At 52.2% G+C, this 15,763-nt stretch overlaps 1 protein-coding gene across 50 annotated transcripts in view; it reads left to right on the forward strand.

Annotated features, from left to right (window-relative positions):
• The window catches only part of MAP4 (microtubule associated protein 4), a 154,573-nt gene extending 142,066 nt beyond the window's left edge, over nucleotides 1-12,507 (forward strand). For 22 of the 50 annotated variants that reach the window (XM_040549235.1, XM_040549216.1, XM_040549221.1 and 19 more), the window contains 5 exons: nucleotides 697-789; nucleotides 5,544-5,625; nucleotides 7,479-7,591; nucleotides 10,102-10,279; nucleotides 10,579-12,507. In XM_040549235.1, coding sequence (XP_040405169.1) covers nucleotides 697-789; nucleotides 5,544-5,625; nucleotides 7,479-7,591; nucleotides 10,102-10,279; nucleotides 10,579-10,583 — 471 coding nt within the window. In that variant the 3' untranslated portion in view covers nucleotides 10,584-12,507. Of the gene's footprint in view, nucleotides 1-696; nucleotides 790-5,543; nucleotides 5,626-7,478; nucleotides 7,592-10,101; nucleotides 10,280-10,465; nucleotides 10,487-10,578 lie in introns of all 50 variants that reach the window. The other 28 variants (XM_040549223.1, XM_040549213.1, XM_040549211.1 and 25 more) reach the window with 4 other exon arrangements.
• Nucleotides 12,508-15,763: the final 3,256 nt, after the last annotated feature.

Consider the following 15,763-nt stretch of genomic DNA (forward strand, 5'->3'; position numbering starts at 1 on the left):
ACGTCAGACTTGTCTGATAAAATTCATCTGAAGGTCTGACAGCCTTCATTGGAAAACAGCGTTTCTCAGACGGGGTTTTACTGCCCAGGGCTTCTGAGAGGCATTACACAGGATTGGAGTCAGTCCTGGCAAGCAGAAATCACTGAAGTGCAGACACGGACCTGAAATTAGGACAGTGCAGACACGGACCAGAAAGACACGGACCAGAAATGAGTACAGTGCAGACACCAGAAACAAGTACAGTGCAGACCCGGACCAGCTCCGAGCTCTGCTGGAAGCAGCAGCCCCGTGTTTTCCATCCGTGGAGGAAGGAGGCGGCCGAGCTGGTTTTTGCCGCTCGGATTTTTGCCTCCACGGCTCGGGGCAGCTCTCGCCAGCAAGCTCCAAGGAAGCCTCGTGCGGGGCTGACACGGACCCAGCTCATGGCAGGCAGGCGCCCGGTGCTAACCCCCAGCACCCGGTCGGTGGTGGCAGCGCTTCCGCTCTCGCACTAACACCGTCTGTGCAGCCTCTCGTTTCGCTCACCTTTTTTCTCACTCTCCTCCTCAGTTGCTTTCACACCTAATACTAAAGTCGGATTGAGCTTAACACAACTCCTCGTTTACCCACCATTTAGAGCATCCTCTCCAGCCTGCCGTATGACAACTCTAACCAGTCCTCTTCCCTTGTGTTGTTTTCCATTCTGTAACGTTCTAGGTCCAGATAGTCTCCAAAAAAGCGAACTACAGCCATGTTCAGTCCAAGTGTGGTTCCAAGGACAATATTAAGCATGTCCCTGGAGGTGGGAATGTAAGTATGGGCTCTGGGCAAGCTGTCTTTCTACTAACTCCTTCTCTTGTACCGTGTTTTGTGTCAGTCTGTAGAATGCCCTGCTCCGGGCAGAAAGGTATGGCAGAGTTTCAGGGCTTCTGGAAATAATGTAGGCTGGCGATTTTTTTTCCCCCTTGGGCTGCTAGGTTGAATACACGGGTGTGTGGGTCCTGTTGCACAGTAGCATGAATGCTCCTGGCCTATTTCTCGCATGGTTTACGTGGTATTAATTGACCAAATGTGGGATGTGCACATTGCTGACCCCAGGAGTGAGTTCACTGTGGATTCCCTCTGCAGTCAGTGGAGGCACCTCATCAGTCCTCTGACTTGCTTTTGATGTCTGATTGTAGACGAAATGAATCGTGGCCTAGAATTGCCTATTGCTCTTCACTGGCTAGTAGAGCGAGTAAGTAAAATTAATCTGAGTCAGATTTATTTTACTTCATGCTTTGCAAGAAGGGAGACTTCAAAAAAGGAGGAAGAAAAGACTGGGACTTAATCTTGGAGCTGTGATTAACGTCTAAATTTAAAGGCTACTGGTATCTCTGGCAACAGAGTTGAGCTTGTTAAATGGAAGGCTAATCCTCTATGTCTGTGTCCGTGGTTTGGCGTATTATATCCTGAAAGTGTCTGGCCAAAAAAAAGTACTATCTAGATACTAAATGTTTGGAAAACAGTGGTGGTAGTTTGGCGGGCATGTTTCCTTGTGGACACAGTCTGCGACACCTTACCAAATCTGCACTGGCCTGCTTGTACTAGCGTTAGTGTGCAGAAATACAAAGGCTGGATGGTTTCAAAAAGACGTCGATGTACGTAAGCACAAGGAACTTTTTTCTGTTGGTGTTTAAGTACGCCAGGCTTCTGAGAAGAGGAGCCCAGCTGTCACAGCTTGTGATGCTTTCTTTGGGCCCAGCACATGAGAGCCACTCTCAGTGAAACTCCCTGCACCATTGCTCTGTGAAGTATTTGCAAATATTCAATTTCTGGGGCCAGAATTAGTGCTGCTGTGTGGTCGGTGTGTTCTGTTTGGCATCAGGTTCAGCAGATAGAGGTGCTCCGTAGGTCCTGACTGGTGCAAACTGCTGGGGACACTTTTCCTGGGAAACCTATGTGTATATGTCTAGCTGGCTGAATCTTTACTCTACATGACTAGTTCTTCCTTAAACCTTGGGCAAGTCTCTGCCCTTCTTGTTTTTCAGCTTGCTGATTCTCAGCAGTGGGATTTGCCATTCTTATTTGGTATTTCGGTATTTTACTTGCCCAGTATTTATAGGAGTGCATGCATACGTGGACGGAGCTTTCCCACAGAAAGGCTCACACAGGGAAATTCTCTGCTTTGCAACATAGGAAGAAAACCTGGTGTTGAGACCACCGTGTGAATTAGGTGCCCTTATAGTGCTGTTTTTCAGTTACGCATGTTTCTGCTGCTACCATTTGTGCACTCAGAGGAGAGCTGTATTTTATAAGCCACTCTTCTTTTGCCATCTTACCTTCATAGTCTTTTAGTGGACAACAGATCTTATGTATGCTTCCTTTTTTGAGGCCAACAGAGATGTGCTTCAATGTGGAGGATATTTTTCTTGCTAGATAACTACGTTGAGGAACTCTTTCTTCTGATAAATCACCAGACCTGTGCTTTTTTCTTTACGTTTTGCTCTTCTGTCCTGGGAACGTTTTCAACTCCAGAGGACGTGTGCCCACTTTCTTTCTCTCGACCACACTTTCCTTTTACCACTGCAGTTTTTCCCCTTACTTACTTAAGGTTTTTACTTAGAGAATAAAGTGTTTATTCTTTCCAGGTTCCAAATGTCCCAAAGCCAGCTTCAGGTAGTTGTTCCCAGCCATCCAACGCCCCCAGACCCAGCTCAGGCAGTACCAATGTGAGTAGAAGAGGCACAGAGGCCAGTCTGGCTTCCTGTAGAAGTGGTTCCTGTTACTCATTTTTATATCCACTCACTCTGGGGCACTGTAATAGTAGTGTCCTCTTCCAAGGTGTTTTTTTTTGTTCAAATAGTTGTGATGATCACTCCTGATGGAAGATTTCCTGATGCTTAATTCCCGAACCACACTGCTGATGGGGATGTGTGGAAAGTCCATTGTTCCAAGTCTGTGGCTTCAGTAAAAGCTTGTAGGAATCCTGTGGGCAAGAGGTGTGGTTCGTAGCACATTATAATTCAGCGTTAGGGTTGCTCTGGTAAAAGTGATTGACAGCCTAAGTGAAGTTGTTCCTATCAGGCATACTCATTATGGGTCCCCCATTTTGCCTTCTGTACAGAGTGGTTGAGGTTGGAGGCACCTCCGGGTCCCTCTGGCCCAACCCCTGCTCCAGCAGGGACACCCAGAGCAGGGTGCCCAGCACCACGCCCAGGTGGCTTCTGAGGATCTGCAAGGAAGGAGGACCCCAGAGATAACTTCTCCCCTCCAAGATACCCAAGAAGCCACATTCAAAAGCAATAGATATCCTTCATATTTCTGTTATATTTGACAGAAATACCATGGCACAAAGACAAATTTCCTGGGCAAAAGCTTTTGTTGGGCTTCAGTATTTTTCTGCTCTTGTTTTAAATAAAGCAACAATAAAGACACAAATTTTCCAAAATGCACGTAGCATAAGTATTGTTGAAAATTCAACAAGTTCATTTGGAATTTACATATGGTTTCTCTACCCTTTGGTTTTACCTGCTCAGATGGATTGGGAAGTGGTCAGAGATACGATACAAAATGTAAAAAGTGGTGAGGGTCACACTTCCTATGAAAACCTCTGTATCGAGCTTTGAGATCTAAGATTTACTTGGCACCGGAGTCTGAGCATTTGGCTCTACAAATGCAAGCCCAGTCATTTAACTCATCTCCCATTGCAAGCTGAAAACAACTCACATTAGAAATCTTACAAGAAATATACTTTCATGTAGGTATAAATGTTTGTATTCCTGGGTGAAATCATGAATAGTCATAACTGGGTATGTCTACTCTTGCTGATGATAAACGTTATTTTAAGAAGCATTTTTATGAAATAGAGTCCAGTTCCAAGCAAACAAATACTCACATTATAAAAGCTTCAGTAACTTCACTAGCAGCCACTAAAAAAAATGAAATTCAGAGGCCATGATTTCATGTTTTCGGAGTGTGTGGTGTCTCTGAGTCAGGGTACAAGATACGGGGAACGACATATCAGGAAGCTGAACCGTGCTGAGCAAACAAGGCATCATGGCTTTGACTCATCCCTCTTCACAAGTAATAGGAGGATTCATGGTTCCTGAGAACGATGTGCTACAAATTATCATGGTAGTTTTCAAAAAGCCTTTAGAGTAATTTGTAAGTGGACAAATTCTTGTTCTTCTTTCTAATTTTCTCTGAAAAACAATTTGTGGCAGAACTTCTTGTGCACATAGGTGCCAGCTGGTGGTTGATGACATGGATGGAAAGGTTACATCCTCTTAACATTACTACAAATAAAAACAAAACTAAAAAACAAACAAACAAACAAAACAACAACAAAAAAGACACACACACACACCAAAAAAAACGCCTGTGGATTTTTGCCACAGAAAGTTTGATGCTAGACATTTCCACCTGACATTTCTCAACTTTTCACCGGACCAGATGAGCTCCAGAGGTTTCTTCCAATTAAATTATCCTATGGCTGTATGGAATGAGAGATTTAGAATTAGTTACGCAGAGGTTAATTCCAGCATAGAGGAATCTTTCATCCACCTGGAGCTGCAGGAGAATTTTCAAGATGTCAGAAGTGGGGCTGTGTACAATTCACTTAGTGTCTAGAATATCCAAGTGTCAGAGACGAAATATTTTTAGAGCAAAAAGACATAAAATCTAAGACATTTTGACTTCACCTTTGTCCTACCTCAGAGAAGACACTTCTCCCCAAATTCAAACCAACGTCCTGACGCACTGTGCTGTGACATTTGGCTCATGGTTGACTTGGAAGAAGATCACTTACCGAGTCACGAACATGTCGTGATTTCTTGGTTGCATCACCCTGTATGTTTTTTCATGGGAGGCTTTCTACACTCATATTGGTCACTGGTAGAATGAGGTTAAAGAAAACTACTAGGAGAGAGCTTCCCTGCTCCCAGTGTTCTGCCTGTGAGAAGGATAGCTTCTTCAAGCCATTTGTTCCTTGTTCGAGCCATTTGTTCCATCAGAGCACAATGATCCTACCTCGTGTCCTGTCCTTGGCAGGGAGGGAAGAGCACAGTGAGGAGGCTGGGAACAGACACGTTGTAAAAGGTAGAGAAAAAAGCTGGAGCTGGTAACACGTTTCTGGCCCTACAGCAAGGGTGGCCGAGTAGCACCGTGAGGGGATGGACGTCTGTCCTGGCGTCTCTCTGAAGCTGCCCAGGCCATGAGCAGAAAGTCTGGGGAACACGGCAATGAAACTGGCTTTTGTGGTCCCTCTGCCAGTGCTTTTGTATTCTGTGGACATACCCATGAGCTCAAGAGTTGCTTGTGGTTACTGGTCCTTTGTTAGCTTTTATCTGGTCTCGGTTTCTGTCTGCTCACATTAACCTCTTGTGGCTGGTCCAGGCATTTAATAGTGCTAAAGCCTTCTGTAGCATTGACGTGCACTGGCTGGGAAATGGGTAAGGAAAAACCATCCAGTGGAAAAGGGGTGCAGATTCACTAAGCCTGACCTGATGTTTGAGATGGTGCGTTGGCCTCCAGATTCCCAGGAAATGCTTCTTTGTGCTGAGTTGTTTCTTTTTGTCTTGTAGGTGCAGATCCAGAACAAGAAAGTTGACCTTTCCAAAGTGTCCTCCAAGTGTGGCTCGAAAGCAAATATCAAGCATAAGCCAGGTAGAAATTCTACCATTTCCTTATGATTTGCCTGCAGAAACTGCAAGTCACTTAAATATTGCCCTGGATTGTGACTGAAATAGTTTAAGGGGTGCGTTGCTTTCGGGAGGTATTTCTGGAAGTGATGCCTAGGTCCCTGGTGGCTTCTTGAGCAGAGGAGGGGGTTAGGAGATAAGGGTTTTGTCGTGCCTGTGGTGGTAATTACTGCTTTGACTTCGTTCTCTTTCCACCACACTTGACAAAGTAGATGCTTAGCACGACTGCTTCAGGAGTGAGAGAGCTTTGTTCGTGCTCCAGAGGGCTTTGGGGGCGAAGGTGCCATGGAAGGATGAAGTGACTTCCCTCCAGGTCTTCAAGGCAGATACGAGGGTCGTTTAGCCTTTGGTTCTGTAGCAGCTTCGGTCTTACAGACAACACTTTGGGCTCTCTAACGACATATTATGGGATGAGCGTGCAGGAATTGTTTGTTCCCCACTGAGAACCCAGCAGTTACTCTGCATGGATTCCTGCGAGTCTCAGGTTTCCTGACCAAGCCACAACCAGCTTCCCACTCAGCTGGCGTGCAGGCGAGTCTTGAGTTCAGGGTACCGTGGCTGCTAGCAGGTTGTTTGAGCTGTGCCTTTGTGGCATCTCAAAGCATGACCAGTGTAGTGACTTCTGCAGGTTTGTCCATAGCTGAGGACAGCTATCTGCATGGGAAGGCTGGCAACCAAACATTCGTGTGCGAGGGACAAAGTTCACTGACCAAAGTTGAAAACAATTCCTACAGGCCTGTCTTTGTCTGCTCCTGGGAGTTCCCTGCACCCTTTCTGCCAGCCCCTTAGGTTGAAAGCAGTTCAACCTTGTACACAGAGCACCACGGATCAACGCCTCAAAACACGCTCCCCTTTGAGAACGTGGTGCCACGAACATGACCTCTGTGTGTTCAGTGCTCTGTAATAACAAGCTCCGTGCAACAAAGACTGCTCTTGTCCAGGGCTGATTAAAGCAGAGCAATCCGTCCAGAACTGTCTGTTGTCAAATGTTTTAACTGATCTTGTTGAACCAAATCAGTTGGCTTTCATAACTGGCCAGGCAAAGCTCCTGAGGTGCTGAGGACTGTGTGTTTAATGATGTCACCGGGAAGCAAATTGTGCTCAGTAATATTTCAATAGTTTTCTGAGAAAGCTACCAGAATATGGACGGTACATACCTTCTTAGTTTATTAACAGGAACTGCAGCACTCTAAACCCAGGGAAATCTTGCTGGTTGTTTTACTGACCTTCAGGTTCTCCTGAACCCGAAGCCTCCCTCCATTTCCCAAGCTTGGCTTCTCCCTGCTGGCGCTGTCATCCCCTGAGTGCAGGCAGGCAGTGGCACGAGGGTCTGTGTGTCGGGGAGGGAGCTGTCAGTCCGGGCAGCCGTGCAACTGCTGGCGATGGAGTAGGAGTGGGAATCATGAGCAAAGGCACACGGTGAAGGAAAAGGGGTAAAACATCTCCCGGCACCAGCAACTTCACAGACGGGCTGAGCTGATAGCGACCTTGGCACGGGATGCAGATAGTGGGCAGCTGGTAGGACGTGTGGCTGTCCCCACCTGACGGCACCTCCAGGGCTTTGCCCTGCAGCCCTGTGTGCCTGCGGTGTTGCTTGGCCTGCGCAGGTGGAAATTACCAGCTTGGGTCTTGCCGGTTCTTAGACTGAACCTGAACTGGAGGGAGAGCGAGACATTAAACGCATTATTTGGCTGTGTTCCTCCTCCCGAGCAGATCGGATCCCCAGTGTTCCTCTGTGGGGACTGGGAAGGGGACAGATCTTCAGTGGGACTCTTCTGGAGGCGTTAATAAATTCACCCCTACACAATCTTGTTCTAGGGGGAGGAGATGTCAAAATTGAGAACCAGAAGCTGAACTTCAAGGAGAAGGCCCAGGCCAAAGTGGGTTCTCTGGACAACGTGGGACACTTGCCAGCAGGAGGAACAGTGAAGGTGGGTGCAGCCAGCTCTGGTACATCAGGGTAGGGTTTAAATTTGGTTCTTCTCCTTGTCCTGCTGTTCATGTAGCCCAGCCTCTCCACCCCCAGCCTTTTATAGCCATCTATTTATTTCTGTGGCCTCTGTTTTGTGAACCCCAGGAGTAAGTATGAGCTGAAAAGAAGAGAGCTATGAGCCCACTCAGCAGCCTGCCTGAATGGGCTTCCTGCTATGCGTTACTTGCAGGGCTCGTACTGCCCCTTTGCATTTGCATCCTTCCTCTAAGAATCGGCAAGCAGGGATTGCTCTGTAAGCCTGTTGGAGCTGCTGCATGTGGCCTGCTGGGACCTCTTCCCCCCCCTCCCTCTTACCCCCAGTAAAGCTGATGAGATCGAGGCGCCCTGTGCTGGGAAATGGCACCTTGCAGCTCTCGGGAGCACTTCTCAGCTGTAACCTGCACTGCAGCCCAGCCCAAAGGCCCTTTGTACGAGGGCAAGAAAGGATTGTGTGTTCTTGTCAGTGTGATTCACTGCTTCTCCCCATGAAAGCGTAACTCCAGCTGCCCCCCAGCCTCAGCTCTGCAGATTGTAGGTCTCGCTGCAGCAAGGAGACATCTGCTCTTCGGGGAGGGAAATTACCCTGCTCGAATGACCGAGTGATGGATGTGTGGGCCTGACCTATCACGCCACGCAATGATTAGAGCAGTGCTGGGGATTATGTTTAGGTACATTCGCTTGTGCTGGGGCTTTTATGTAAAACACTGCTGCTTCTGAATTGGCTGGTAGCCCTAGAAGCAGCAAAACCAATCCTGTGCTCCAGCGTCACAAATGTGGCTTGGTCTCATCCCCCAGCAGGAGCGCCAGGCGGAGGTGCAGAACCTCCTCCTAACCACCGGGTGCCCTTGGCTGCCCCGGCATCGCTTTGTTCGAGCACTTTTGTGTCGTGGCAGGGCCTCGGGTTCGGCTGGCTTGAGCCATTGTGTTAAATGCTGGGTGCACTTGAAAGAAATAATCCCTGGCCTGAAGGGCAGCTCGGGCAGCAGAACTCACAAGTATATTTAGTACGTGCTCAGTCGTCCCCACCACAACAAAGCGAGAGGTGGCTGCCAGAGTGTTTGCTGGGGACACATCGGGACTCTCCAACCCTTTATGTAAAATTCAGCCTGGGCTCAGTGAAGAGCTGAAAGTAGCTGTAGAGTACCCGGCGTGTTGGTAGGGACGGGAAGCTTTCTGTGAGGAAGCCTGGCTGTTCAGCGTGCTGGAGTCTGCAGGCCACGTGCCGCTGCTCTCTGCCAGTAAGGAGGGTTGTCACGAACCTGCTAAAATCTTTCCTGTTCAGAACCAGTCTGATTTTCCTGCTGTCTCCATGGGTGCAGAGTCTGTCCGTGGCACTCTCACCCGTTTCTTTCTTTTGGCTCTGGAGTTGAGCCTTGCCATACGGAGACCAAGTCATTTCCCCGTTGCACCCCCCAGCCCTCGGCCAGCGCTGCCCCTTTGGTGTGCCCCGGGGAGCCACACGCACAAGGGCTGCCCGCGTGGCGTGCGGATTGTCCAAGCCACGTAGTCCCTGCAGGGGCACCGAGATGTTGCTGTCGGGTAGGGGGGAAGAGCTCACACCCCGCAGGAGGGCCAGGCGCTCGTGTCGAGTGAGCGGGTGCAGGGAGTCTGCTGCGTCCTGCAGCGCTTACCGGGCTGCAAGGAGGGGGCCTGGCTTAGCCTGAGGAGAGTGCAGCAGCCTTATTCCCCGAGGATCAGACACTACAGGGCACGGGGTAAGAGCAGAGCTGCTTCGGACAGCAGCCCCCTCCCTGTGCTCCTCCCCTGAACGTAGCCACAAGGGCTCAGGGGCACGAGCCCAGAGCAGCCACTGCTCTGCTTGCTGTGCTTGCAGCACCAGTGGTGCCTGAAGGTCCTTCAGCGACCCTGCTCTCCTCCTGGTAGGCCCCGCCGGCATCCTGCTCTCCTCTCTAGTGGCTCTCGGTTGGCTCTCTCAGGCTGGCAGAAGCTGGTGGCTCCCTTGGGGACACCAGCTGTGGTAGAACAGGCCAGCACGGCGCCTTCTCTGAAGGCTGCGCCCCCAGGCCTGGTGTTGGCGGTCCAGCATCCTCGTACAAACCTGGATTCGGGATCCGCTACGTATCCTTTGGGTCTGCTGCATAAACGTGTCCACACGAAGGAGTCTGCTTCACTGGGATCTGCTCAAACCGCCTGCTTGCTCTCCACCCCGTAGCTTGCTGCCCCAGCCCTGTTACCTGGCCTGCCTTTGTCTCTCCTCCTCCCTCACCGGAGCGTTACGGGCGCTCGCGGGGAGAGGGTGCTGAGCTCCGCACCCCGTGGCCGGGGGCACGGTGCCCGCGCTGGGAACCAAGGGGCCGCTGCCTCCCCCGAACGCCCCCGGTCCCTGGGCGCGTCTCGGCAGCTGGGGAGGGCGGAGGGGGCTCGGGGGAGCCGCGTTTCCCCCCCGCCGCCACCCCATTTTCGATTGACTCCTCCTGTCGTCCTCCCCACCCCGTTGTCTCATTGTAGGCTGAGGGCAGCGCGGAGCCAGGGCAGCTCCCGCCAGCCCCTCAGAACGGAGAGGTGCCGGCGGCCCCGGCAGGCAGTGAGATGCGGGAGAATGGCGTAGGGCCGGCAGTGCCCACTGCCCTGAGCGGTGGTGACCAAAGGGAAATTCAGAGCTTCGAGACTCAGATACAAGAAACAAGTAAGTGCCTGTGCCTTCTCTCTACGCACTCTGCCGGGTGGGACGGGGAGAGCACTGCAGCAGGGGCAGAGCAGCCGCCCGTGAGCACTGGTCACACCGCTGTAATCTGAAAGTTGAACTGTTTGTATCGATGTCTGCAGGGTTTTGCCTTTTTTTTAATTAAGAAAATTGCCTTTTATTTTCCAGGCATCTAATGATGACATTATGGTATCGTCTTCCGTTCCCCTCCTGTCCCCCCCCTCTCCTCCTCTTTCCTTCTCCTGCCCTTCCCCTTCTCACCTGCCCTTGTGTCGCTGCAGATTGAATCTCACAAGCTGACGTTCCGTGAGAAGGCCAAGGCTCGAACAGACCACGGAGCGGAAATCGTCGTCTCCAAACCCCCCAACCTTTCCAGCAGCACCTCCCCCTGGCGTAGCACATCCGTCAGCGAGAGCCTGGGCTCAGTCGCCTCCTTGTCACCGCTGCAACAGCCAGCTCCCCTTGCAGCGCTTTCTCAGCAAGGCTTGTGACACCCCCCCCCCGGCCCCGTCTCCCTCGCGCTCCCCCCAGTAACGCAGCTTGGCCCTCTTAACCCGGCGTCTGGCTTTAGGTGGGAAGGGGACAGTGTTTAGCAGGGCTAGCGTCCCTTTCGGCGGCGCCTCCTCTCGGGTCAGCGCCGTCTGGTCGGCCGTAGGCACGGGAGCGTCCTGGCCGCTCACCCCCTGCCCGAGCGTGTCAGCCTTTGGTCCCTTTTGGGGCTGGGAAGGGCTTCCCTCCCTCTCTTTGCCTCATCCCTTTCGCTGTTAGGAGGATCCTAGAGGGAGTGGTAGTCGTGTTTCGGGGACGGCACCCAGCGACTTCCAGCCCACGGCCGCTGTCCCGGCGCGCCGGGGCTGGCGAGCGGGAGGTTCGGGGAGAAGCGCGCCTACGCTGCTGGTGGCTGAAGCCAGGCCAGAGTTAATAGGGATAAGCTGTGATCTTTCTTTCTTTTTAAGAAAAAAAAAAACAAAAAACTTTTCCTCCTTGCTGCTTCAGTTTCTGCTGATCCTGTTTGATGATGATATATATTATACACACACGTTAGGCTGTTTTAACTGTTGACTTTAGCCTTTTATTCTTTGTGACAATGTGTTGATGATTTATCGTGCTACAAACCCATGCTAAGTTTCCTTTTCTCTTTCCTTCTTTTCCTAACCGTAGGAGAGTAGAGACATTAACCGCTGCTGCAGTGCTGGCTTCTTATTGACATATCCAGCAATTGTAACTTTTTGTTGTTGTTTTTTAATATTTTAAAACGATGGAGCAAAATTCATGGGATTAAGCCATGTCTGAAATGAAAGGCACAAGAATGTGTTAAGGAAAACTCCTTGCTGTAACAGATCATATGAAGCCTGTGTTGACTGCAACGAGATGAGTTGAATCGATGCTCATAAAACCTCCTGTAGGGCCAAACCGCCAGCCCTAGAGGATGCCGTAGCACCTTCTGTGGATTAGCAAGGCAAAGACGGTTTATTTATTAACTCGCATAGCCAAAGCCCTGGCTTTTTTTCCAGCCAGGGCCCGAGGTCTGGAGGAAGGGCAGGAGGCTGCTTTCGCGGTGGAGTTGCAGGTTAACGCGGGCCGGGAGTTCTGAGGCAAGCAGGTCTGTGGTGCGTGTGTTGTTTTGACCGAGGCTGACGTGTGGGGAACCACGCCGTCAGGCTGAACGGGGCTGCTGGGGGCCGCGGGGAGGAAGGAGCGGCCACCGTGCGCCCAGGGCACGAGGCAGGGATCGCGGGACGTCTGTGGAGGGCTGGAGGGGGGCAGCGCCCCGCTGGGGCCGGCAGGTTTGTAGTGCCAGGGAGCTGCAGCTCTGACTCGGGAGGGGATTGCTACGTACTCTTTGAGGCTCTTGAGCTCCTCGTTTGATGTTGCAAATGACACTAAAAAAAAATGAAATGTAAATAAATTAAAAAAAAAAAAAAGTGTTCTTGGGTCGTCAAACTAATTTAAAGCAAAAAAAAAAAAGGCGGAGTAACAAAACACTGGGATCAAAGTCAACTGAACCAGGCGTGTGCTAAGGGGGAGCTGATCAAAGGAGGGGACAGAGGGAAGCCTGCAGCTTCTCGTGCTTGTGGGAATATTTCTTTGGGAAAGCCGACAATGACACGATAACCCGGAATCTGTATTTACACACAAAGATTCTTATTGCACTTGTATTTTTTATATTAAAGTTTGCATGATTTCTAATAAAATGGCATTAAAATGTACTAGTTTGCATCAAAGTCGTCTGCTAGTTTCATAAGTGCTTTTTCCTCTGAATACAAATTTAAATAAGCAATGCAGATTTGCACCTGAAAGGGGCGGTTATATATACCCCAGAAAACTCCCACTGCTTCCCTTCCTCCTCCCCTTCTCCTCATCACCACCACCACCACCACCACCTCTCCTCTCCTCTCCCCTCCATGCCACAACCCTCTAATCCCAAGGCCGGGGAAAGCCGCGCTCTGCGGTGCTGTGCGGTGCTGTGCGATGCTCCGTGTCCACCACCGCTTGCTTCAGGCACCCGTCCTGAGGAGCCGGCACCGATGTCCTCGGGACCCTCCTGCTCCCCTGTCCCGTGGATGGCTCCGCGGAGAGAAAAGCTGGAGGTGCCCGGGGAGCAGCGCAGCCCCCACCCGTGGGTTAACGCCGCCGGCTGCACGGGTGCTGGCCCCTGTTACGGGGCTGGGGTGGAAACCTCCGGCCTGGCGAGCGTTCCCCGAGCGCGCAGAGCTGTGCGGTGCTGCCTGAAACCCTCCAGCTGGTCCTGTCGCCTCCGACCACCCGCATGCAGCCCCCGGTATATATCACTGCCCCTTCGCTGATGCTTCCTTCTTTCTCTTATTGCTAAATTCTGAACGCCAGCTAGAGCTTTTCAATCTGTTGATGGTTGGTTTGTTTGCGTTCCAACACTTGAAATGAGGGGAAGATTGACGGAGAGGGAATCAGGAGAGCAGGCTCATGCCCTCTGCAGGAAAAGGCTTGGCGTTTTCTTCCTGAAGCAATAACGGGCACAGGCGTGCTCGGAGCTGGTGCAGGCAGGGGCCGGGCAGAGCCACTGCGGCACTGGGCAGCGACCGGACACATGCGCCAGGAGGGGACGCAAAGCGTGGCGGTGGCCTTGGTCAACCAGAGCCGAGGTGGGCACCGAAACACCACGTCCCCCCCTTGCCGCACTGCCCTGGGCGAGCGGGGTGAAGCCCGGGCGGCTCCTGGCTGCCCATAGCCCTGTCCTGGTCTTAGTTCAGGTGCGGCGGCAGGCAGGCAAGTGGCAACATTGCACTTTATCTCCTGGGACTGCAAAAAAAAAAAAAAGAAAAAGCAAGCGAAACCCCCACAGCTTGCAAAGGGACAGCGATGGCACCTTCTCCCCGCTGCATTGCTTTGTGTGACTGGCTGCTCGGCAGGCTCGGCTCAGGTCCGCGTGTGGATGCGGCAGTGTTCAGGCCTGGCTGACCCTGCTCAGCTCCCCCAGCACCTCCCGTCCAGCTGTGTACCGATGGCCCCGTGCCTCTGTGCCACTTTCTCTAACACTTGTTGTGCCTGTGTTTAGCTGACAGACTAAATCCAGATACATTAGTTTCGTGTGTTGTTTTTTCCTAAGACAGCTTCAGTTTCCAGATGTTTTTGTTTTAAATTTTGTTTTAAGGAAATGGCTGTACATATGGCTAGCCTGGGGAGAGATCGGTGTGTGGTGAAATGACTTTAGTTTCCTATCTGGAGAGATGGAGTTAGCTGGTTATTGCTGAGACCTTACATGAGGACTGCGGAGAAGCTGCTGGCTGGGCACAGCAGGGGAAGGCGCTGTGTTTGCCACCAGCTTGATCAAGGGCTAGAGGTAGCAAATGCTCTTGGGGAAGAAAAGATAAGTTGTGGTCTGACTTAGATGCAATTTGACTGTAGATGTCCCTGGCCTGAGATGCCGCTTGTGGGTCCTGGCTTTCTCTGCAGCTGTGCTTGGTGTGGTTTCTGCTCTCGGGGAAGGCAGGGGGGCTGGGGAGGGGCTCGGGGGTGCAGAGCAGCCGCTTGGCTCCGATGAGCCCAGCTGGGAGAAGTCAGGCGCGGTGGGCTCAGGCGCTGCAGGGTGTGCTGGAGCCAGCTCCCGCCTCGGGTTGGGGCAGGGTGCTCAGCAAAGTCTTTTCCCAAGCACTTGGTCAGGGTTCGAATTGGCTTGGGGGTGGCTGAGCTGCAGAAGTGAAGCGCAACCAGGCAGGGGCTGCTTGGCTGCTGGCTCCTGGGGTCCCCCTGCGTATGCCTATGCAGTTACTCTGGGGCTTTTTATACTGTAAAAATAAAGTACGTTCAAGTAACCAAGTGAGCAGGCTCGAGGCCACAGGAGCAGGAGGCTGGGAGCCGCAGCCACTTGGCTGCTGCGCCCAGCGCACGCCTCCCCTCGCAGGTCAGCGTCCTGACCGCAAACTGAATGTAGTTTTTCTGTGCTGACCCCGCTGTTGTCCCCGCGTGGGTGTGTGAGTGGGCTCTGGGCCCCTCTTGTGTTCGTAACATGTAGGCAGAATTTCGCAGCAGCAGCTCAGTGTTTGCAGCCTCTGGGCCTGGGCACTGGTGGGGTGGGAAGGGCCCTGCGGCAGCGGCAGGAGCAGGAGCTGCTCCGCAGGCAGCAGAGGAAGGCAGGCTCTGTCGCTTCTTCCTCCTCACCACCCGATTCCTTCCAGAGTCAGCAGTTGCCTTTGAAATCCCCCTCTCGCACGAGTCTCGCTGGCCACCAGCTGGTGTCTAGAGTATGATCAGACACGAGGCTCCCGTCCAGCACCTTTGTGATCTTCCCGCTCCAGCATTCAGCATTGCCTGCAGCTTCAGCTACCCCGTAACATAGGTACAACGCGTACAGACGTAGTGGGGAAATAACTACCCGTGGGAGGAGAGCGGGGTGGACCGGGAGGGCAGTGGGGTGGAGAGGAGCTCAGAGCGCAGGACCTGGGAGGCCTGATCCTGGCTCTCGGCTCCTCCATGGCCTTGGGAAGTCACGGAACCTCTCTGCCTCAGTTTCCCCACCCACAAGGTGGGGACGATAATTACTTACCTCACCGGGCTGTTGTGAGGCGTGAGGAGTGTGCAAAGCGGTCGCTAAATGTGAAGTATTCTCATTATTTTGTGTCATAGGATTATTCGGCAGAGGCACTGTCTCCTCGGTGCTGCCCGGGGAGGGGTGCAGCCGGGCCCGGCTGTGGCGGAGCACGGCGCCGGCGTTACCTGTACTGAGGGGGGCACTGAGGGAGGGCAGAGCAGGCTGGGGTGGGGGGGGTCTTGCATGGGGGTGAGGCTTGGGAGAGGGGCCGGGGGGCAGCGCCCCTCCTGCCATGGCCTGAATTCGTAGCGGGTTGCTTCTGCCTTGTCTCACCCTCTTCGAGGGCTGTACGACTGTCTCCTTAGCAACATTTCCTGATTTGATGTTGTGATTATTATTACTATTGTAAAGGGTTGAAATAAAGCTTCTAGATGTTCTTCCTCAGCATGGCGTGCCTT

This window comes from Cygnus olor, chromosome 2 (genome assembly GCF_009769625.2).
Source record: "Cygnus olor isolate bCygOlo1 chromosome 2, bCygOlo1.pri.v2, whole genome shotgun sequence".
Taxonomy (NCBI): domain Eukaryota; kingdom Metazoa; phylum Chordata; class Aves; order Anseriformes; family Anatidae; genus Cygnus; species Cygnus olor.